This window comes from Onychomys torridus, chromosome 10 (genome assembly GCF_903995425.1).
Source record: "Onychomys torridus chromosome 10, mOncTor1.1, whole genome shotgun sequence".
NCBI lineage: Eukaryota > Metazoa > Chordata > Mammalia > Rodentia > Cricetidae > Onychomys > Onychomys torridus.
In genome coordinates, this window is record NC_050452.1 from 36,167,599 (window position 1) to 36,191,738 (window position 24,140).

At 47.3% G+C, this 24,140-nt stretch overlaps 1 protein-coding gene across 1 annotated transcript in view; it reads left to right on the plus strand.

The window, feature by feature from the left end:
- The window catches only part of Scfd2 (sec1 family domain containing 2), a 320,177-nt gene that overhangs the window by 289,835 nt on the left and 6,202 nt on the right, over positions 1-24,140 (plus strand). The window contains exons 7-8 of the mRNA XM_036201528.1: positions 10,463-10,597; positions 20,986-21,105. Of these exons, the coding sequence (XP_036057421.1) occupies positions 10,463-10,597; positions 20,986-21,105 (255 nt within the window). The remainder of the gene's footprint in view (positions 1-10,462; positions 10,598-20,985; positions 21,106-24,140) is intronic.

Genomic DNA, 24,140 nt, shown 5'->3' on the forward strand with positions numbered 1-24,140 from the left:
CCCCAGTGGAGACCTTGTCCTGGAAGAGATGGGAATGGGGGGGTAGGCTGAGGAGAGGGGGAGCGGGAGGAGGGAGGACAAGGGAATCTGTGGCTGATATGTAAAATTAAATTAAATTATAAAATTAAAAAATAAAATAATAATAAAAAAATTAAATTCCATACAATAAAATAAATTATATCAAAAGCAAAGGTTAAAAAAAGAGTTTAGGGGAAAATGTAAGAAGCAGATCTCTGGGAGGTGGGAAGAGACTGAAGACCAAGAAGGAATGTTGAGCCTCCTCCTGTGTGACACTGGACATGTCACTCCAGCTCTCTGAGAGCAGATCCTCCTCTGTTTCCCTGAAGCAAACCCTTTAGACAGGATTATCGACCATCTTCACCCGGTTTTGGCTTTCCAAGCTGTTGTAAATTTAAAGTATTTAAAGTTATGGCTGTGAGTCCCATGGGAGCAATGCTGATGATGTGTTATCCACTGGCCCATCCTCGGGGTCCAGAGGCAGCTTATGCATAGGAGGTGCTCATTAAACCTTTGTGTGGTGACAACATCTTTAGAGTAACAGGCCGTATCCCAATACAAGGCAGGGAGGCGGGAAAGTTCAGGTGTAGGCTAGAGTCTGCGGCAGCCATTCTGGCTCTGAAGACAGGACTTGGCAGGGTTCATGGTTTGGCCCTGAGTGTCCCTAACTGCACTTGTGCCGTAGGCCTGGTCCTCTCCTGATGGAGCTACTGAGAGGTGTAAACTCTAGAAGGTGAGGCCTCATTGAAGAAAAGTGGTCACTGGGAGTGTGCCCCTGAAAGATACACCAAGACCATGCACCCCACCTCACCCACTTTCTGGCCACTGGAAAGTAATTGTCTCTTCCACCACACACACCTGCCATAATGAACCACCTCACGACAAGCCGTCAGACACCCACAGCCCTCAGAAGCTGTGTGCCAAACTCAAGCTTCCCCCTGTGGGTTGACTTCTCTCAGGAAACTGCATATCACACCAGGCAGATTTCTGCCTTTCACTTCTTCCAATCTGGCCTTTGGTCCCATAGCTTGAGGGAAAATGTATGCTGTCCACCAGGAACATGCTATCACCACACAAAATTTAGCTGAGATGTCCCAACACACCTAGGACAGGACAAGTCCTGGTCTTGCCCTGGATTCCTGTCCTCCACTTGCTCTGCACTGTGCTGGCCTCTCTGCCCTGAGTTCTGAGTCCTGTAGCACCAGGCTTCCTCATGCCTTCTCTCCTGCTCATGTACATGCATGCTCAGTCTCTGAGTCACTCATTTCCTGCTGGCACTGGAGGCACCTATACTTCATCTTTATCTGCTTCCCTTTAGGTCAGTTTGGTCCATATGTAAAGTGCAGATAGCGCTCCACTCATCTGAAGGTGAGCATGATTTATGAAAGAAATGATCAAATCTCTGGAAGAAGCAGAAGAGGATCTAGACCTGACATGCAGAAGTCCTAGGAAGCCAGGACCAGATCCAGTCAGGACATTGGGGGAATGGGGACACGGAGGCTGTTACTGCAGCTCCTGACTGGAAGATCATAGCACATGACTGGAAGCAGTTCTTCTGTGAACCTGTGGGTATCTCTTGCACTTGCCCCTTGTGGGCTGATAGACAGGCAGCTGTGTAGATGCTAGTATCTGGGTTCATGGCCCAGCTGTGCCTCTTATTAACTGTGTGGTCAGGCAAGTCACTACCTCTTGTGGCCAATTCCTCCTCTGGAGAAGGACACACTCTCACAAAGATGCTTTAAGAATTTGGAGAATTGGGGTTGGGGATTTAGCTCAGTGGTAGAGCGCTTGCCTAGCAAGTGCAAGGCCCTGGGTTCGATCATCAGCTCCACATATAAAAAAAAAAAAAAAGAATTTGGAGAATTGATGTCAGTCCAACTCTTGTGATAGTCTCAGACACGCAAACAGGACGTACTGTGTAAGTGCTTGTAGTAACATCAGGAAAAATAAAAAGCCACCCAGAAAAGGCACCGTTCTTAGGTCAAAACATGACTTTGAGCTGAAATCTCATTTTTTTTCCTGTTGCAAAAAAACAAAAAAACAAAAAACAACAAAAATATTAAGGCCTTTTTCCCCATGGATCTCTAAAAGTAACATGGGCCTATGACAGTATCTGTCTGCCACATAAAGAATAAATACACTGGCTCTCTAGTCACAGACCACTAACTCCAGTTGCCCAGGACAGGACCATGGCCCTCCATGAGGAGAGTCACTGCTGACATTTGCTTGTGTGATGATTTGGTTTAGGGATTGTCCCTGTAGACTAGAAGCCTAAGCCCCCCAGGTGGCTAGGCCTGGGTCTTCCTACCCTGCCCATTTCTCACTGCATGATCCCCAGGTTCCTTTCCCTAGGGTACAGTGTTTGATGTGCCGCATGCCTCATCAGGAGGATATTAGCAATGTCTTGGAGGCACAGAGCTCATCGGCTGTTCCAGTCAAATGCCATCTGACCCCAGAATGATGACAGTTGTTGGTTCATTAGTCTTTAAGGCAGAGATGCTGGAGCCAATGCGGCACAGATGTGGGCCTTCTTCCATGCCTTTGGCAGCTGGACAAGGAAGTCTAGTGCCTCAGTGCCCACAGAGGCTTGATTCATCTCGTCCCCGGGAAGTCAGGCTCCCTGGGTGGACGTTGGGCCCCATCTCTTTCGTGAACACCCCCAGCTTCAGCCAACAACTGTCCACATCCTAAGCCAGCCTCTATTCTCCCTGCTAACTGTATTAATGTCTGCCCACCCTGGACCTGTTCAACTACCTTGCAGGGTGGGAGGAGTAATTAGCACCAAACAGAACTAAACTAAGGACCAGGAAGTTTGACATTGTCCCAAAGACACTTCACACTGGAGTGTGAATTCAAGGAAATTCTTTACTAAGCTTGGCTTTCATTTCTTCATATCGAAGTTGAAAAAACTGCATTCAGTATTTTAAGGAACCATTTGCTTCTGGATATAAGGAAAAATGGGTAGGTGGATGGATGGATGGATGGATGGATGGATGGATGGATGAATAGATAAATTAAAATACTTTTTTATCTTCAAACAAACCATTTCCTTTAAAAAGATGAAAGGAGAAAAAAGATCATAGTCTCACAAAAAGCAAAATAAATAGGCGTGGAATTGCCTCATAAAGCCACCAGCATTTCAGAACAGATGTTTCCCTATGCAGTGTTGGGTTGAAACAAGCTAGACACCCTCCATGAGCCCAGTTTTCCTAAGATGCTGGTACATGGCTTCATGTGTAGAAAAGAGAGAAGCGAGCTTCTTCAGAGGCAGGACCGAGGGTTTCCAGCTCCCCCAGCACCAGGCAGCAGAGCAAAGTCAGCAGCCTCATTGATGAGTTAAGGCTGGGCACCAGTTCAGGTCTCCTTGGCAACAGATACCTAATTCCAAAGACACTGGAGTTAGACTGTAATATTTAATGTTAGAAATCACTGTGTACCTGGTCCCCTTCCTCAGGAGCTCAGCTCAGGCTTCTAGACACAACCACACCTTATCTCTACCACAGAACTAACAGACATACACTAGTATTTGTTTTTCATACTTTAAGTATAATATTTTTAAGCCAGTTTGTTCTTGAAAACATACTGCAGTGGACACAAAGTCCCACCCCAGTTGCTACCTGATGGGAGAGGAGAAATCAGTTTTCCTCCTAATGGAAAATTGATTACAATTTTTATACTTATTTTTATTATATTTATATATATAGTTTTCATTTTTACATATTTACATGTTATTATAAGCATATTTGTATTTATTCCCCAGTCAGTGAATTGATATAAAGGCAAATATACTAATATTTCAAGCCAAAACATTATTTTGACCTCAACGTACTTTTTCCCATCTGAGATTTTTATAAATGAAGGCATCTTCATAAGCTCCTAATCAGAATATGGGTGTTGTGCATTCTGGGCCTAACAGCAGGGCTAGCTCTGTGGTCACAGCCCCCGGTGCCAGCGTTCCCAGAACCAGAAAATAGTCAGAGGAGCAGTGGTCATTTTCCTTACCTGGGACAGTCCTTGTGAGCACCGTGAGGCAGGGTTCTGTCCTCACAGTCATCTGGGAGCTGTTTGGTGCTAAGGTTTCCCTTGGCTTCGAAACCTCATCCCCTGTAGGGGCTAATTTCTCAGCCACAACTCTATAGTTCCAGCATTCCTCAAAGGGACTCCCCATTATTATTCAAGAGTCATCAGACCTGGAGAAGCCCGAAGCTCTAGCTGTCTATCAAATATTTGTAGTTCCCCCCAGTCTACAGCAGTGCACCATGCATGGGTCATTTATGCCATTAGCAGTCTTGCCTGTCTCCTAGCTTGACATTCTTTCTTTATCAGGTTGCCAGGGAAACAGAGCTGGAAAGTTAAGCAGAAGTCAAATTCCTGTGCAGAGGGCACAAAGGGTTTAATAATCCTCTGCCCACACAGACAAGTGAGGAAAGCACAAAATTACTACTCCATCTCATCCTTAATGTGTCCATGGCTGAGACAATGCTGTCTTCTTGAACCCCATTTCCTTTTCCTCCTGGGAACAAGCAACACCACGTTTTCTAGATTCCCTGGCAGGTAAATGTGGACCCGTGACCAACTCTAGTCAGTGAATTATGGGTGGAAGTGGTACATTCTCATGCCGGGCCTGTGACATCTTTCTGTGCATCCTGTCCCTTTCTCTTGGACCTGCTGTCAGATGAACAGTCTCCAGTGCAGGGCTGCAAGGCCCTAGGAATACTGAAACCACTTCTGTGTGGGACCAGAGGTGAGTGGATTGCCAAACACAGAGCCACCGCACCCCCGAGTTCCTAGTAGTTGTGACAGAAACAAAGACTAAATGACAAGTGAGGACCTGTTTAATTAACTCTACAGCAGACCACACAGCTTCTCTGCCCTCTGTGACTCTGTAACACCTAAAAACGATGTGGGTGCCACTCCAGAGACACCCCTGCTTAACTCTACAGCAGACCACACAGCTGCTCTGCCCTCTGTGACTCTAACATCTAAAAAAGATGTGGGTGCCACTCCAGAGACGCCCCACCTGTCACCTTCTGCCGGCCATGGCTGAGAAGGGCATGGTGCTTCACAAAGGGGAAAGTCCCCGGCAAAGCTGCTTGGTCCAGGGACTTGAAATCACCTGAGTGGCCGGGAGGGAGGGCCAGGTTCTCGGCAGCAGAGCTCACACTGGGAGCCCTGGCCTTTCCAGGCAGGGAAGGACAAGTACCACTTTCTACCCAAAGCAGCTCTCCCCAAAGTGTTCTCTACATGTGCGAGCCTTGGTTCCTTTGTTCTCTGTTGCGTTCATAGACAAGTCAGGAATTTTCCGATCTGTTACTTCTGTGGCCGAGCTTATGAACCCATTTTTAAAATAGCCACCACTTCTGTTATTTACTGTGCTTTGGTCAGAAGTGAAAATGGAAAAGGGAAGAGCACTAGAGATGACTTTTACTAGAAAGGTGATTTGTGGGATCCACAGCAAGTGTGGGAGTCAGCATGAAAGTAAGAGGAAGCATTCAGCGTTAGTAGAGCCCCAAGGTGCTACTGGTCCCTGCTGGTCCCTGCTGCCTGCCAACCCCCTCCTGAGTCAGACTCAGCTGGCAAAGCACCAGTGTGGCTGGCAGTCACAGGCCAGCCTTTCACCACTGCGTATAGGAGGAAGGGCTTATACCTCAGTCGCTGTCACATCTCTAAAGAGACACACTGAGTCCAAAGTTTTGTCATATGAGAATAGAGTCTGAGAGGTTGTAGAAAAAGGTGTGTACATGGCTCTTGTGGATTTGTGTGATGTCTTAGCTATCTTGTACTTTTAATTATGGTTTATTCCCACATTCTAAGTATTTGGCTGAGAAGTGCATGGTGCTTTGTTTATTTCAAATAAATAAGAAAGATACTTAACCTTCCCCAGGTAAGGCACAGCAGTCACAAAGACGCAAGAATGAAGGTGATGCCTTCAAACCCCTGCTCCAAGGGAGGCCGGCCCAGCTGGCAAGCACAGATAGTGTTCATCCTCATAGCAGAGCAGAAAGGAGAGAAGAGAGAGGAGAGAAGAGTGTCCATGCTTTTCCTAAATCCTCTGTGCTTCCTACCAATCCCCATCCATGCCAGGGTCTCCAGAGTCCTGAGGACAATCCCATCAGCCCTGGCACACCCTGCCTTGGAGAGAGGAGCATAGTACAGTGCTTCTGCTTGGGGTCAGAACCACCCCGACCAGCGACTGAACCCTCCACCAACCATTGTTCTTCCTTCCTGTGGTAGGCACACCCTATGGACAGCAACAACCTTACTTCATTTTGTAGAGGTCATAGGTCATGGGGTCTCTCTCTCTTCTCTCTCTCTCTCTCTCTCTCTCTCTCTCTCTCTCTCTGTTTTTTAAGACAGAGTTTCCTGCCTATTCTGGATCTCACTTATAGCCCAGGCTGGCCTCCAATTCAGATTTGCCTGCCTCTGCCTCCTAAGTGCTGGGATTAAAAACATGTGCCACCACCACCCGGCTTCTCTCTCTTAATGTGGCAGCCTGTAAGTATTTCTCTGTTGTTCTGGTTGAAGTTGCTTTACATAGCCAGTTTTATATAAACCAAGCAAACAAATAATTCAAAGGAAGGAATGGTCCTTTATGCCTTTTGTTCCTGTAATGCTTTGTATCAGCCCTTCATTCAGTTGCAGGTAACAGTGATCTGGAGACCAGTTACTTAACACATGAGGAGGTTTATTTCTCACGTGAAGTGGTCCTTGTTAGACGGTCTGTGTCGTGGTCTTAGCAGCCCTGTAGGTCATGAGCACAGCTTCTCCAGTCTCTGCCTTGTGGCCTTAGGAATATCCTTGTGTTCCATGCAACAGAACAGAGAAATCGAAGACATGGATATGTTTCCATTTTAAAAGGCATGTTTCTGAAAGCTGCATGGGATCCTCCTGCTTGTGTCTCTTTGCCCAGAAACTGGAAATGCAGCTACCCCAGCTATATAGCAAGCTGGAGGATGGTCTTTCAGTCAGTTGATAATGTTTTGGTTTTTTGTTTGTTTGTTTTTTTGTTTGTTTGTTTTTGGAGCTGAGGATCGAACCCAGGGCTTTGTGCTTGCTAGGCAAGCGCTCTACCAATGAGCTAATTCCCAACCCCTGTCAGTTGATAATGTACCTGACTAAACCCTGAGTCTGTTACTGTAATGATTAAGAAAATATGACAGACAGCTCCATTGGATTCCTGAGCTTTGGGGCATCGATGAGGCACATCTGCGGGTGTGTCTGTGAGGGTTTTTCCAGGGAAGATTGATAAGGAAGTAGGAAAACCCACCTGAATATGGGTGGCCCACTCCTGTGGACTAAGATCCCAGATGGAATGAAAGGGAAGGGGACAGCCAGCCCAGCGCCTCCAGCTGACTCTGCTCCACTTCTGACTGCCTCATGCTCACAGGCCTCCCTGCCACAGTAGCCCAGACACCCTGAGCTGGGAGGCAGACTCAGCCTCACCTCCCAGGAGTCCCTTCTGGTCAGGTCTTTGGTCACAGCAAAGAAAACACAGCAGTTTGCCTCCTGAGAAGAAGCCGTGTGCTTTTCTATGACAGTGCAGTGCTGCTGAGGTAAGGACTGTCCTGAGGGCTTTAAAGATTGAGCATCTGAGAGAAGAAATGTCCAGAAGAGCTCTGATGGTAGATCGGCTCGCTCTCCATACCATTTATATGAGGAAGATTGTCGATGGAACTGAAGGCCTGTTTTTTTTTTTTTTTACTACTTAAAATTTTTATTAGATTATTATTATACAAATCCATAAGTTAATTTATTAATTTGAAAAATATAGACAGAAAAGCAAACAAATACAAATACCTGCTACTTCCTGAGCCCAGGATTAACATTTTAGTGTGCTTCATCCCAATCTTATTTCCACACATGAATAATTTTTTAACTTTTAACAAGCAACAAGGGGTCTATTTGTGTTGATGGTTTGCTTTAGAAAAACAAAAGGCACACAACACAGAGTTCTACTGACCTCTATCCCCGGCCTGGCACCCGCCTTCAATCACTGCTGGAGATAGATGTTGCTCTCACTCCATTTGTTTCTCAGCAGCTCCAATCTGCCACTTTGTGTAATCGCTAGCCCATCACACACATGCTCCTCACTTGGTACCTTCCCCTCACATGCCCATCTGCACCCTGCTTTCAACCCTGTCACCTCAGAGTCTTTCTTGTCGTGTTTGCAGCTCTCCTCCCTAGAGACATTCCTCACTTATTAAACAGCCCCTGTTGTTGGACACTTGAGTGCCTGTGATGGTTTGGATAGGAACGGCCCCCATAAAAATGAATTAATGGCTCCTAGATTTGAATGCTTGGTTATATACTCCCTAATGACAGGAATTGGGAGGTATGGCCTTGTCGGAGGAAGTGTGTCTCTGGAGGTGAGCTTAGGGGTTTCAAATGCCCACACCAGGACCAGAGTGTGTGTGTGTGTGTGTGTGTGTGTGTGTGTGTGTGTGTGTCTCTCTCTCTCTCTCTCTCTCTCTCTCTCTCTCTCTCTCTCTCTCTCTCTCTCTCTCCCCCTGCTGCTCGTGGATCCGGATGTAGAACTCTCAGCTACCATGTCTGACCATAGGCTGCCATGCTCCCTTCCATTGTGATAATGGACTAAACTTCTGAACCTGTAAGCCAGCCCCGATTAAACGCCTTTTTATAAGAGTTGTTGTGGTCATGGTGTCTCTTCTAAGCAATAGAACAGTGACTAAGACAGTGGCTCCTCATCTTTTCTTACTTCAAATAATAAATGGTATTTCTGAGTGCATTTCCACACATGGACATAGCCAAAAAAAATAAATTGCTAGGAGTGGAATTGCTGTGTCAGATGCAGTTTGAGTTTTGATAGGTATTAATAAATTACATTCTGCATTCATTGAAACAGTTTCCTCTTCACCCAACCTGACTGTGTCTAATAATACCCCAGGACCAAGTCTAAAGCATGTTTTCAGTCTGAATCTTTAAAAAATTGATCTTGGTCAGGTGACCACAAATGCTTGTAACTCCAAGGAATCATACACACACCCCACCCTGGCCTCTGAAGGCATGGACACATAAATAAATCTTTAAGAGAAAGCCTATCTTGCTGTAACTTTAATCTGATTTCCTCTAGTTATAAGCAAGGTTGGCCCATAGCTATATCTCTGCCTTATCAATGTTCCTGCCCAGTACTCACTCAGCATAATCATTAATCATGAAATTTCTCAGTGTACAATGGTCTCACTGACCAGTAAGTATCAAGAGACTGGGATCTTCCACTGGGCCCTCCCAACTGTGTGGTGAAACTTGGTGTTGCTATTTGATACACTGCTTCATTTCTGAGATATTTTAGGAGACTTAGAATATGGAAAAATAACTTAGGGTTCCTATAAGAAGAGCAAGACCAAGCTAGAGATGAGGTTAGTACACTGTGTATCTGTAACCATGGTTATGGCACCTCATGTTTGCCCCATGTAAAGAGCTACAGAGAGCTCAGGACAAGCTGCCTCTGGGCGACACCCTGCTAGAAGCTGGCTTTCCTGGAGTGGTGATGGTTCAGAAAGTGTGGGAGGGGAACACCTTTGTGCTGAACACCCCCGATGCACTGCCAGATGAGTGTGGGGCAGCAGAAACCGGAGCGATGGGATCGGAGGAAGGTGGCTCAGCCTGTGAGAAAAGAGGACTCAGGAAGGACTTCCAGTAAGAAGTCAGGAAAGGTCAGTAAGACAGCTCCCTCCAGACAGAACTAAATATGGGCGTGCTGGGTATTTAGGTCACAGAAAAGGAAAGTGCTCAGCGCCATCCATCAAAGCAGAAGTGTTGTGATCTAACATCACTCTTATTCTACAGAGGTGCCTACAGTGTCAGTGACCTGCTTCCACCCTGACCTGAGTCAGATTCCTTCTGTTATCTGAGCTTCTTTTTCTGCCATAGTCATACATGGAGTTGAGCTCTGTGGGGGAAGAGGGGTTAGCTTGGATGTTGACAGCCATTGCAAATAAACATTCACATTCCAAGCAGAGGGGATGAGTCTAAGAATGTTTAGAGACCATCTTCATGTTTATAGCTTCACTTTCAAGCTAGATTGAGCACTTGGTCCTCCTACGACTAAAGCTCTGTTGAGGGACTAGAGAGGTAGGACAGTGGTAGAGAATTGCATGAACACAAGATGGAGTCCCTGTGGTATTAAATTAATAATAATACAAAGGACACAAAGTTAGAGAGAGAGGGAGAGAAGGGCAGATCTGGAAGAAATTAAAGGGAAGGGTGGGGGTAAATATCATCAAAATACATTGTGTGAAATTCTCAAAGAATTAAAAAATATTTTTAAAGACTCAAGGTTGTTTTATAATCTTGCATACACAAAATCACAGCCATTGCTCAGTATCAAACTAAACTCTCTTTACTTCCTTTGATGCAGATAAACCTGTCTCCAGATACAGCAAAGAAGTGTTTTTGCTCACAGCACAGTGTTCTGTCTTTCCAGGCATCCTATAAGCCACTGTTGAAGCAGGTTGTGGAGGAAATCTTTAATCCGGAGAAGCCAGATCCCATTGACATTGAACATACGTCCTCAGGCCTCACTGATCTCCTTAAAACTGGATTCAGCATGTTCATGAAGGTAAGGAGCCATGGAGGGGTCATCCTCAGTGTCACAATGTCCCCTTTGCTGAGCATGGGAATACTGGCACACAGTTAGCCCTGCCCAGTACCAGGAAGACAGTGGTCTTCCACAATCAGGGCAATCCTCATTGACCATTTGATGTGTGCAGAGTGAGTCACAGCCTCCAACAGCTTCTTTGGACCTGAGTCTTATCGTCTTTCCTCAACAACACATATAGCCTTGGTGGGACCACAGGGCATCCTCAAGAACACCACTGGAAATCTTTTACACTCATGATCCATTTGTTACCAACAGGAGTATATATACTACTGTTTACCGGATTTAGTGGTGTTCTTTGCTCTTGGTTCTAGTACTTACTCTGTAAGATGATGAACAACTCTGCATACTCCTATGACTAATATCACCCCAAGACTCATTAGTGATGATACTTGTTATGGTCCAGCAGACTCTGTGAATTTCTCTGGCTCGTGTCTGGGGTGGGTCAGAATGACTGAGCAGCCCTTGGAGTAGGGAAGAAAGGAGGAGAGAACACACAGATGGGATCTATTTATAAGCCACTGTAAAGTTTCTAAATTTAAAAGGATCTAAACAAGATTGCAAACTGACCTCCCAGGCTATGCCCGAATTTCAGCAGTAATAACTCTTGGACATAACAGAATGTTTTGCCAGCTTCAAAGAGTCTTTGAAATCATGAATTAATCTGCAATTTAAAAAAAATGCAGCCTTTTGGAGTTCAATAAAAGCATATTCCAGGAAAACTGGTCCATTCCAAACAGCAGAGAGGACAGAAGCCAGACATCAGACTGGAAACCAAGCAGTAGATTGGCTGGAGTGGCCTTCCCCCTTTGTTTGGCTCTTCCTAAGTACCAGAAGCTTCTGACACAATGCTGGCTGCTCATTTTCTTTCTTTTTTCCTTAATAAAGCAATGCAGCTCAACTTCTTAAAAGTGTCCAGGGCTCCTGTGCTGAGTCTAAGCCCAGAGTTGTTGGTCCACTGTCTGCTCATCTGTCCTGAGTAACTCTTCCTGGTAGCCATTAGCTTAAAAAAAAAAAAAAAAAAAGCAAAGATTGAAGGAAGGAAGGAGGGAAAGGAAAGGAAGAGAAGAGAAAACTAAAAACAGCAGTAACTTCTGGAATAGCCAATAGCCAAGGTTTCATGGTCCCAACCCTCTGCACGTAAGTGCCTCCTCTACAAGCTTGGGCATCTGGTGGTGGCCATGGACTGTAGCAAGATGTTAGTTGTGAGTTGATTCCCCAAGTGCATTTGCTGTCACTGTCCCATGAGTCAAGAGTTGTCACACTTGAAAGTTCCCCTGTAAGCTCTGTGGAGTTTTTTTCTCCCTCTTGTCCTGTGCTCAGCTACCCCGCCATCCCTATGTGGCCTTGGGAAATGAATATTCAGCCCCATTGTTGTAACTCCTGAAGAAAGCGTTCAGCAGCAAGCTGATTTCAGAGGGAACGCTCCCAGGAGTAGATTAAGGAGGAAAATTTGTGTTCTCCCAGCTGCTATAACCTCTCAAAAAGCCATGTTAAGAAAGAGGCCAGACTAGACAGAAGCACGTCCATTCTACCCCAATGCCTGTGGACAGGGAAGGAGGTAGAGTACAGAGAGACTCATGGAGGTGTGAACAGTGCCCAGGCTCCCACACACAGGGATAATGACAACCCATGTGGACCAGAGCATTTCCGTCCACCCTCCTCTCCATCCTCATGACAACCTTAACAGGTAGATCCTATCCTTATCCTTCTTTTGCCCAATGAGGAAACTGAGGCCCCACATGGCTAAGCAGTGAATGCAAATTTCCAAAAGCCTGGATTTCGTCTCTTTCTCTCCTGTTCTCATGTGATTTCCAAAGAGTACACAGTAAATGGCAGCTCTGGGGTGTGTCCTCTAGTCCTGCCCACTCCAGAGCACTTGCCTGTCACAGCAGTCCCTGCCCTATAGCATGGCTACTGTTGTGCAAACGGGAACATTCTCAAAATTGACCTTGAGCTGGAAGGGAAATACTGGTCTGTCCCTGGTCAGTCCTTTCTCTGCACTCAGAGGCATTTCCTGGTGGACTTGGGGTGAGCAGAGGCAGTCTACCCATGATGCAGAAAATGGACAATGAAAGTAGATCGGAGAGCTGACAAGAAATGCATGGAGAGACAGGGCCCACAGTCATACCACAGGAAGCATGGCATGAGTCTCATAGCATGTGGTAGAAAGAATGCAGGAAAGGGTGATCCTGGCCTGTGTATCTCCCTCAGGGCTCTCTTTTGTACATGCTCCGGGGCTGTATTTATAAATTGGTTTGTAATTATGTGTCTTAGTTGCCTTTCTCCAAGCTGATGTCTTTCAGAGTAATGTTTTTCTAAATATACCACATAACCCATTGTACGTGGGTGGCAGGTTAAGATGGTTTGCGTGGCTGGAGTGAGCACTGCATGGGGATGGACTAGACCAGAACTCATTACACCTAGTTAGGTCAAACAGCCCAGCCTTGCCTCCTACGTCTACACATGCATGACTTGGACATTTTTCTCAGTTCAGAGCTGACTGGGAAGACTGTGAAAACCATGGCTAGAGCCTGGATGGATGGCTGGTCTAGGTTTTTATCTTCTGGATGCTCAGCACTAGGCATTCTGCATACAGCAGGTACTCACTAATGGGGAAGGGTCAGAGAAGATGGATTACAGAGTCCATGTAGCGTAGCTTGAAGCCATTGGTTTCTCTTTCCAACTACAAAAGTCTTTCTGAGTGTAGCGAACGCCTTCCAAGACTCTCAGTGAATACCTGAAACCACAGGTATAAGCCCTCTGGACACGCAATGCAGTGCCCTTTGTCACTAAGCCAATGGTGTGTGTTGTGGTCATAGTGTGTGCAGTTTGCAAGTGTGACAATGAAACTAGCACCTTCTTTTTCCTCCTTCACACTTGCAGTGGTTGAAGGCTTGTTCTTAACACGCATCTTAGCAACCTCCACAGACAATTATCTATTTCCTCATCAAGTCAAGAACTTTCATCTTCCCACTAAAGTACTTTCCAGCTTTTCTTTGGCTTATCAGATTGGCCAGCACCCTGCTTTTGGGACATAATTTGCACTTTGGAGCCATAGTCAGGTAAATTAGGGGGTGCTTAAACACAATGCTTTGATGCTGGCGATGTTGGTTGATAACCCAGGTGGCTTTTTGGTCACTAAGGAAGGAGTACATGTGCAGTATGGGCACTCTGGACAAAGGGATGTCTCTTGGTCACTAAGGAAGGGGTACATGTGCAGTATGGGCACTCTGGACAAAGGGATGTCTCTTGGTCACTAAGGAAGGGGTACATGTGCAGTATGGGCACTCTGGACAAAGGGATGCTTCATGTCCAGGCTGGAGAGAGCAGGGCAAGATTTCATCATGTGTCTCAGAATCATTTGCAACATAAAATTTAAGAGATTGATTTCTAGAAGTTTCTTTTTGTACTATAAATAACTGAAAATGTGGAACATAAAACCTCGGATAAGGAAAACTGCTGCCTGGCCCTTAAGCCTGAAGCTTCATCCAAAATTTTCTTGAGTGAGTGGTACTATCAGCCAACTCCAGTGAGCCTCATCAGCTGTCCTTGCCCTCCTGTCCAGCAGCTGCTGAGCAGGTAACGCCAGCTGTGCATCTACTTCACTGGGTTGGAAGTCTACCTCTACTCCGTCATTATCCCACAGCACGGCACTGAAGTCTGCTTCTCCTGGTGCTTCGCCTCCCTGAGAGCAGGGCAGACACAAAGGCGCTGATGCTGTAGAGTGGAAGAACTCCCCTACAGAGTGGTAGATAAGGGGAGCAGATGCTGGGGAGGCTTGGGGTCTCTTCTCCACATCGCATTTATTCTGTAGTTTGATTTGTAGTTGAATAATAGGTAGCTCTCTCATCTGTATCCCCCCACACACACACACCCATCTAGAACATGCTCTGGGAACTTCCTTCCAGGGTCTGTCTGCAATGGAGGCGGTAGAGACCAGAGCCACACACCTCCAGCCAGGCTGTATGAGCATCACTCAGCCTCTCTGTGCCTCCGTTCTCTCATATGTAAAATGGGATGGCAGTAGAGCTGTTGTGAGATACGTAATAACATGTTTGGCACTCAGCACCAGGGCTGTCTGTAGTCAGTGCTGCTTCTTAAGATTCTGTGGTCCCTGCCAAGCTGTATCTTTGAAGAAAGAACCATGTTGGCTATCTTTATACCCTATACACAGCCAGTGTTTGAGGTGCACACAGGTAAGGCAGAAAGATTATGAGTTTGAGGCTATCCTGGGCTATTAGCAAGAACCTCTTTGAGAGAGAGGGGGAAGGAAGAGGTCAGGCATGGTGGTATATGCCTGTAATCCTAGCATTCAGGAGATAAAGGTGAGAGGATTGTATGTTCAAAGTCAACCTGGATTGCATAGTGAGCTGCAGGCCAAACTGGCTGCACAGTAAGACCCTGTCTCAAAAAACTCAAATAGCAAAAGAAAGTTGGAGGGGAAAAGAAGAAAGGATAGAGAACCTGCTTTTCAATGAAAACAAAGAAGAGACTACACACACTGTCCACACAAAAGTCTCAGCATTGTAAATCCCTAGTAGTTCCCACTTGCCAGAAGACAAGCAGTTGGGTGACCTTGTGGCATGTCCCTGGAGCCATGTTCATGGGTTGTGATGCTCTTTTCCAGACCATGTCTCTCTCCACTGTGAGCCCAATTCACTGATCTCCACAGTCTTAGTAACACGAGCAGACTGTGGGGGGCGGGGGGGGAGCAAAACATGCATGCCTTGGCCACCCCGAACACTGAGGCTGGACCCAGGATGACTCAGGTCCTGACTGTCCTGATGCCCTTCTACACCATCACCACATTCTGTGAAGATCTGCTGCCACCTCAGTGCTGTGACAAGTGCTAGCCCCGCTGCAGACACTTGGACGTGGCCCCCTAACTCAGTTTTACTTGTGTCCACACATTTCTGTAGGCCAAAACACTTAAGAAAAAGTGGTGTGCATCTGTCTCTGCCAGACAAACTCTCCATGGGTAGGAAGTCCTGGCAGCAGGATCTTGCCTCCATGGAATCAGACGTTCACTTGTGTCATAGTGTGGGCAGTTAAAGTACTTTCTTTGAATGGCTCTGCTCTTAAATCGGGTGCTGCAGAAATCTCTCATTCCCACTGGTTCTGGTTATTGAGTACCAAATAAGCAGTCATCCTGAACCCCATTCATTCTGCTCAGAAGGTTGTACCCCGGGAAGAGCTTCACAGGACAGGATCTGCCTCCCAGAGGCTCTCCCACATAGTCAGTGAGCCAAAGCTGAGTGTCTAGTGGGAACTCCGAAGGCCCTGTGGTCCAGGACCTCAGCACCTCTGCATGGTGTCAGTGCTCTAAAAGGGACAGCCAGGGGAAAGACTTTGGGTGTCATGGCCTGAACGTCAGCTGACATCACTTGCACAGCATTCCACATGTGAAGGCAGTCCGCCTTAAGGAAATAAAACTTGCATTCTTCCTCTTGAAAAGGAGTCAAGAGCCAGAAGGGCAGGAAGTATTGTCATGGCCACTTTTGAAAAATACAATCTATATGCGGGTAAATCTACCTTGTCTGGCTGTCCAGGGCAGTAAAGGCAGCGCCTACTGATCCTACATGTCCATCCTTCTTGGAAGACATTGAAATCATTCACACTTCTGACCTGACTTCAAAATCAGTGCTACCAGAATGGCTATACTGAAATAAATAAATGCCACTTGCTATTTGTCCATTTTTTAAACAGTCTATTAAAGAGCAATTTCCTGGATGAGAAGCTTAGGAGAGCAAGTGTCCCTATCATCTAAGGAAGAGTTACAAGTCAGCCTGATCACTTCTCAGCCAGTAGAAGGACTTGTAAGGCTGTCATCCTCCAGGGACGTACACGCCAGTGAGGGTGATCCACTGAGCTGGGAGGACCAACATGGGCTGAAGCTGCCATGGAAAAGCCCAGTTCCCTAATAGACTCCCACATAGAGCACCTTGAGGTCCTCTGAGTAAAGCTTGATCTTGACCTAATGAATCAATCAAAACATACTTTCCCCTCTCCGTGGAATGGGAATTTAATTTAAAACTCGCATGTCTAATAGGCAGCCCTTTGAAAGTGCATTTCTGAAATCTGTGGCTTGGATTTCAGTTTCCCGAGAGTAATATACTTAATATCTATTCCATGTGTTTGAACCTCGGTTTGTTTTGACTAAAGGACAGGATCTGTCAAGATGTTTTCTCTGCTAGAATTGGTGTAAAGAAGGTGGGCTTTATCTAATGAGATGGTAAAGTCACAGCTACTTAATCAAAGGAAGGCTAATTTATTTTAAGGACCAGAGGATGTCCAGAGACCCCAAAAACAGCAATGCAGAAGGATTAGACCAAGAACTGGAAGGCCTGTCTGGAAGGAGAGCAGTCCTTGAGACTCACTGTGTTCTGCAGAAGAAGCTAAATGATGTCCAGAGTAGTATAGATGCTCAGCTGGTAGGTGAACACATGGGTGAGTGTCCAGACATACCTTTTGGTTCTCCTCGATAGCCAAGTGTCCACAGAGCCTCATCTGCCTTAGAATGACTGGATTACCAGAGGCCCAGTTGGGCTCAGGACCTCATTCCATGACCCAAAAACCATGTTTGGACAGCAGGATCACACTATAACCACATGGCTGCCAGCAGCCCACTCTGAGCTGAGAGCAGATGATTGGATTATAGATAAAACAATCACCCAAAGGAAGCTTTGTGAAGGGGGTGGGGGCAAATGCTGGGCTTCATGTGAGGGACGATGTCAGATCCTTCAGCTGTGAGAGCTGAGCATACCTAAGAGGTCATCTAGACCTACTCCTTATTACTCATATAAGGAAAACAAGATTCGGAGAGAGAAACTGTTGGATGGGGTCCACTGTACTTAATGGCATTTCTGATTAGATGAAACTGTGTCAGCACTGAGTTTCTTGGTTAAATAAGTACAAGTTGTGTGGTTCCTCTTTGCAACCATTTATAACCACTGTTTAAATTCTCCTAAATTATGGTGCATGCTATGAGGTAAGGTTTGATTTCTATCTCACATTAGCAAAATCTATTCCAAGAGTTCTATGAAGTGGACTTTGGCATGAATTATTTAGCAAAAGCTGGACTGTGGCAGTCTTCATACTTTGTCTGACAGGGAGCAGTGACTGTTGTGGGTAAGGGAGACATACATGGACTAGACACCTGCCTGTCATAGCAGAGTTTGCCTCATGTGGGTCTCAGTATGTTGAGGAAAACTGCAAGGAAGAAAGAGAAGTGATGTGAGGAATTCTGCCGGAGTCAGAGGGCGTTAGGGACTGACAGACCAGCAGGAGTCAGGCCCAAAGTGCTGAGATGTCATCCCAGATGGCTGGAGAGGAAGAGAACACAGTGACAGAGGTAAACAGAAGCTGGAGCTAGATCAACAGGAGTTGGAAATGTGGATTTTTACCAAATTTTACCAAAAACAAAAAGTTACCTTTGCTAGTTAGTTGTTGTCAAATCACACAAACTGAGACTCTTGGGAAGAAGGAGCCTCAGTTTAAGAATTGTCCCTATCAGATTGGCAATTACTTATGTGTGAGGGCCCCAGCCCACTGCAGGGGGTACCATCCATAGGCAGATGGTTCTGGTTGGCTGAGATCGAAATCGAGAAAACAATAGAAAACAAACCGGTAAACAGCTTTCCTCTGTGGTTTCCATCTCTGCTCCTGCCCTGACTTCCCTGAGTGACGGACTGTGATTAGGACTTCTAAGCTACCCAAACCCTTTCCTCCCCAATTTGCTTTTGGTCAATGTTTTATGACAGCAACAGACAGCGATCTAGAAGAGTACCATTGTGTGATGTTTGGGACTGTGTAACACATTCCTATGTGCTCTGTAAGACTTGCCCTGGAAGCACTGGGTGAGGGAACCAGGGTGAGCTGGAAACTAGGCGAGACAAGAAAGGGAAAAGATGGGGCTCTGAATTAAGGAGGGCTGAGGGAAGGGGGGACCAGGAAGAGTCACTGGCTTCCACCAGGGTGGGTACTGGTTGCATAGCCAGTAAGCAGTTGTCCAGGTCTCTTGTGTGTTCTGGGTACCTAGGTGGATGGGTTGATGTTGTCCTGATTGAGCAACAGGAATGGAGAAAAGGGTGACCTGCTTTGGGGGCTTGTTAAGTCTAGGGGCTGGTGAGAGACCTCTGTAGCCCAGCAGCCTGGGCCAACAGGACAAGCCAGAGCCACTGGCCATGGAGTGTAGGTAGGGATAGGGTCACCAGGCAAGTGTCAAGAGAAGAGAAAGGTCCAGAGGCCAGAGCATGCAGGGACACTGAGGTGACAAGAAAATCACAGAAGAGCCCAGGAGGAAAGGGAAGTTGGAGGTTTAGAAAGTCAAGGGCAGGGGGAAGTTTGAGGAAAGAGGAGGCCATGACTGCCTTGACTGCCGAGATACAGCATGGATCTCAACAATCCAATGGCTCTGGCTGCCGGGCACCCCTGCACAGTGCGACAGAGTCCTATGAGGACCGAGTAATTGGCTCTTGTTTCTAGAGATCAGCACGCAGTTTCAAACGGTGACTGTGAAAATGCTTTAGTTTGAAGCGCTCGCTCGTTTATAGACGGCAGCGTGTAGATTTCAAGGTAGAACGCTTCCCTCCAGCTCCTCAGCAAGGCAGAGCCAGGTTTCAGTCTAACCCCAATGCAGTGCTTAGACCTGAGTGTCCTCAAGGATCCTCAGCATCTGTCTCTCTCTGCAGATGGCCCCTTACCTAGTCAGAGAGTTCAGGAATGGCCTGGGACAATGCTTGGCCCCCTCTACTGGTTGTCTTTCCTCCTTCCTGTCTTCCTCCCTCCTTCCCTCTCCCTCCCCCTCCCCTCCTTTCCTCGGCACTCTCTCATGGGCACTGTCCTCCGCTGTGTGCAGCAGGGACCCCCCCACCCCCCCCCCACCCCCCCCCCGCTGCTCTGGGCACTGCTGAGTCCCACCACTTTGAGCAGTGCCTCCCACGCCCACGGTAGCTGTTCAATAAACACGTGAATGGATGACAGGAAAGTCAGAAGGTAGCAGTGGTGATGCTGTGAATGACTCCTGGCGGCCATTCAGAGTCAGCAAGGGTCTCTTCAGGGCCTGCTCTCTCTAACTCCAAGAGGCTCGCTGCCTCTGTAAGGCACGGATCCACTAATGGAGAATAGGGAACTGGTCTTACCCATTCTGAGGATGAGAGAGTCACAGATGGAGAGAAACTTCGTAAAGGAGCAATATGCAGAGGGGACTCAGCAGCAAGATTCCCAGAATTCCTGAGAAGTTCCAAACACTGGGAGTGGCAGTTTCCCTCCTTGACATTTCTTGCATGGAAGCCAATCCGGACCTCAGGACCTCAGAGTGCTCCCAGAGCCCACCCCTGCAGAGGCCCCATAGACCACACTGAAAAGCTGGGTTTGGGGGGGTGCTGGGAGCAGGGAACCATCTTCTCTCACCAGAGCCCATGTCCTCAAATCCCAGCCCTTGGCGGCTCAAGTGACAGAGAGCAGAGACTCCACCTGATTTTTAAACCTTGCATGTGCAGTGACCGATGCTGTGTCACACTTTCCTCTTCAGATTGTCACCCCACAGACTAACACAGAGACAGGGCGCAGTCATGTACCCCTGCTTAGGAGGAATGCGGGATTGGGTTGGGAACAGCCCCTCTTCCCAGCAGCCTGCTAGCCTGACACGCTCTGAAGAGAAAGTTTGGTATCAACACACAAATCTAAACTGAAATCAAACTAGCAAACACCAGCATGAATTAATTGGACCCATGCATTTGTGCCTAGACCAACACTCCCCATCCCTTACCCCCAGGGGCTGCTCTCTGTTGTCACTGTGTCTCATTTTCTACCCCCTTTGCATCTTCTGCTGGGTCCCTCCAAGATTCTCAGCATGCACTTCAGATTCCAAACTCTTATGGAAAGCATATGTCTCGAGGAACATGCTGTGCCATGCTAAAGTTCCAGGGCCCGTTGTATTTCCGTCCCAGGATTAATAACAACAGTTGTTTGTGGGGCTGGGAGGTCTCTCGGGGTCTGGTTACTCAGAAGGCAATGGTTCTGAGACATGTCTAAGCAGAGGCCATTACAGAAAACTGCAACCCCTCAAAATGCAGAGAACAAGTAACCACGCAGCGCCCTGCCCCAACTGGTGCATCTACAACACAGCCCCTCCTCCTGAGGCTAGGGAAGGCGGGGTGGAAAGATCACAAGAGCCAAAGGGACCAGCAGTCAGAAATGTCACCAAGTCTCATCAGCATGCCTGCCTACACAGCATGGCACTGTCTTAGGGTTCTGTTGCTGGGAAGAGACACCATGCCGCAGCAACTCTTATAAGGAAGCATTTAACTGGCTGCTATCTGACCTGATGTTGTTCTGTTTTGCAGGTGAGCCGGCCCCATCCCAGTGACCATCCCCTCTTGATTCTCTTTGTGGTGGGCGGCGTCACAGTCTCTGAAGCCAAAATGGTCAAAGACCTTGTAGCATCTCTGAAGCCGGGAACCCAGGTACTGCATTGTGGCTGGCATAGGAAGGAGTCCAGGGGCAGCAATGGGAAGGGTGGCGGTGGGGGCTTCGTGGTTCCTCTGGCTTGCTTGCTTTTCTGTCCTCTCCTCCTCCCCACATCCTGTTACCTACCATGTTCTCCTTCTGGCTCCTTCCCCAAAGCCATCCTCCTGGCCAGACCAAGCCCACCCACATCTCCCCAGAGGGCTTTTTGTTTTGTTTTGTTTTTCTTTATGGTTTAGGACCTACCACTTTGGCAAAGTCCATTATAACTGGTTACCTTCTCACACCAAGCAAAGGGATCCCTGTTGTTTGCATAATAAATGGTGGCAGCTGAAAGCAGGGCAAGGCTGTCAAAACCATGTGACCTCCAGTCCCCAGCATCCTCCAGCCCCCAGCATCCTCCAGCCCCCAGCATCCCATGTCCTCCCGCTAGCCCCACCTGCTACAAATTCTACAATTCTACAGCCTCCCAAAACAGAGCCTCCAGCTGAGGTCAAGAATTGAATTGAATGAGCCTGTGGAGACATTATACTTCCAAATTATGATGCTGAGGGACTCCAGAGACCTCATCCTGTCTGTGGTAGTCAGGGGGAAAGAGTGCCATCAAGAGGTCCAAGATGTCATCAAGACACTAGCTAATACTGTCCCCACAGCTTCACAGGAAACAGCTGGGGGACAGTAGCATTGTAGCCCAGGCCTGCCTACCTGGGCGGTGATGTGGCTTCCTGCTGATTCCACAAGCTCTCTGTATCCACACAGCCAGCATTCTCTCCTCCTGTGACATTCTGCCAGCTGCTCCAGAATCTTCCTGAGTCTGTGCTGGCATCCTAATCCACACCGTGCAGTAAAGTTCTTGCCTGTTCCCTGACTACTCCATATTTGCCAACATAGTCTCTGCCACTGCTCGGCCTAGGCTTGAGCATGTGGCAGGAGCTTGGTAAGCCTGGGTTTTAGTACATATATTGAATCCAAAAGAATTCGCTAGAAACAGTCTGTGGTGTTGAGTGCCTGAGCCTACTGGTGAAATCAAGAAGGCCCAATCTCTCTTTATATACCAACTCACAACTAGGAAAGAGAAGATGGGTGTTTAGGGACAGGCTCAGGTCTGGGAACAGCCAGTCATGTGGCCCTTCTACTATTATCATCTATTATCATCAGAGCTGGTGAATTTCTGGAAAACTAATCATCCTAGCCTCATTTTGTACCCCTATGCCAGCAGAGTTAGGAATCTGTTTAATGAGGCCTTTTTTCCCCCAAATAAGTAAGTACCTTTCTGCTGTCCCTAACATGGGAAACACATTCCTAATTCCTTAGAACAACTGTGCACTGAGACAGCCTGCCAGACACTCTAATCCCTTCTCTAAAAGGATAGAGTGCAGATGCCTTCAAAGTCTGGTGACAGTATGGAGGCAAAAGCCAGAATCAGCAGTGGCTTTTCCCGTCTGGCCCTGTACCCATTCATCTGCAGACAGAGCATCTCAGAGTGTTGGAGGCTTAAGGAACAGGCTTGACCACTCCTTGTCCTTTGTGTGAAAACTCCCTGAGGCATTATCAGGCCTAAGAAGATTCTCTCAGCAGCAGGGAAAAGCTGGGACGGCTACTCACCACAATGCCTTTGGTCTCTAAGCTTGTGGAGGCAGGGAGATTGCCTGAGTGATGCTAGAATGACATTCACTGGAGTCTTCCCCTTCACCTGGCAGGTAGTAGTCACACTAGCCAACAGCTAATGGAAAGCTCAGCCTTCCGATTTTAGAAACACCCTGGGATTCAGGTCTTGCTGTGTGAGCTGTATTCAGATGGTATGTGCATCAGTTCTGTTCTCTGCTTGTGTTCACACTGCTGTTGGGTATGTGTGAAGCCCGCTGAAGGGGCAGATTCCAAAGAAGCAATGTACCAGGAGGCTGTCAAAGGCACTGCTGACATGACCATATGTGAGCAGTATCCATCCACACAATGAAAGAAAGCCTTTACCATCCCACCCAGGGACGGTTGATAAGAGAAAATACTAAGTCTTTCCTTGACTTGACTAAGGAGGGGAACTCTCCCAACCCAACCCAAACAGGTGCAAGACCAAGTCAAGAGTCTCCTTAGGTTCCGTTCCTCAAAGCGTGTGTGCTGGGTACCAGCGCTGTCTCCTCACTCTGCTATGTGGCATGGGGCCCTGTGGCCAGATGCTGCTCCGGCCAGCTGAACTCTGTTGCTGTTGAATGGTGGCTCTGAGGCCCACAGAAGCCTGTGATTGTAAGAAGACAGTAATAGGGAGGTATCCTCACCAAAAACAGCCAGGCCAGGAAAAGAAAGAAAGGCCAAGCGTGCAAGCTACCTGGCTCTCATCCGCTTTTCATCCATGGGTGTGGACACCATGCCTTCACACACTTCCACATGTCTGAAGCACAGTGAGAATCACAAGCATTTAAAAACAAAAACTAAATCCAGAAATCTAGCCCTACACAATTCTGCATACATCTTTAGGGGCTCAGGGTAACCTAGGTACCAACCTGCTCCAAATCATTATCAAATTGACAGGGAACCCCAAGGATGCTGAGATCCATGACATTAGCAAAAACACCCACACCAGAAGGGATGAAGCACAAAGGGGTCTGGACTGCACGGTGCAAGCTCTGCAGGAGAGCTGACCCCCAGCACCGACATCTGGGACCAGGTGGACAGCAGGTCGGACGGTCATAGGCCTTCTGAAAAGGATAGCTGTCTCCCTGGATTAACCACTGAACATTTTAGGTTTTGGCCCCAGTAGGTGGATGTGTAACCATGTGTGCAGTATAGCACGGGTACAAGCAGGGTTAGATCACACCTCCAATATCTGTGTGCCAAAACCATTGCTTCTGCTGGATGGATGAAGGGTCACATGGGCAGCTGTGCCGTGTGGTCACTTGGGGAGGGTCAAGGGGTAGGGAGTTGGGCTTAGAAGAAAGGGAAAGAAAAAAATACTGCCTGCTCCTTTTGATTCTCAGTATTAGAAAATAGGGCGCTCTGATACCCAAATCCTAGGTTTTACTGCCGTGTCTGCATTCAG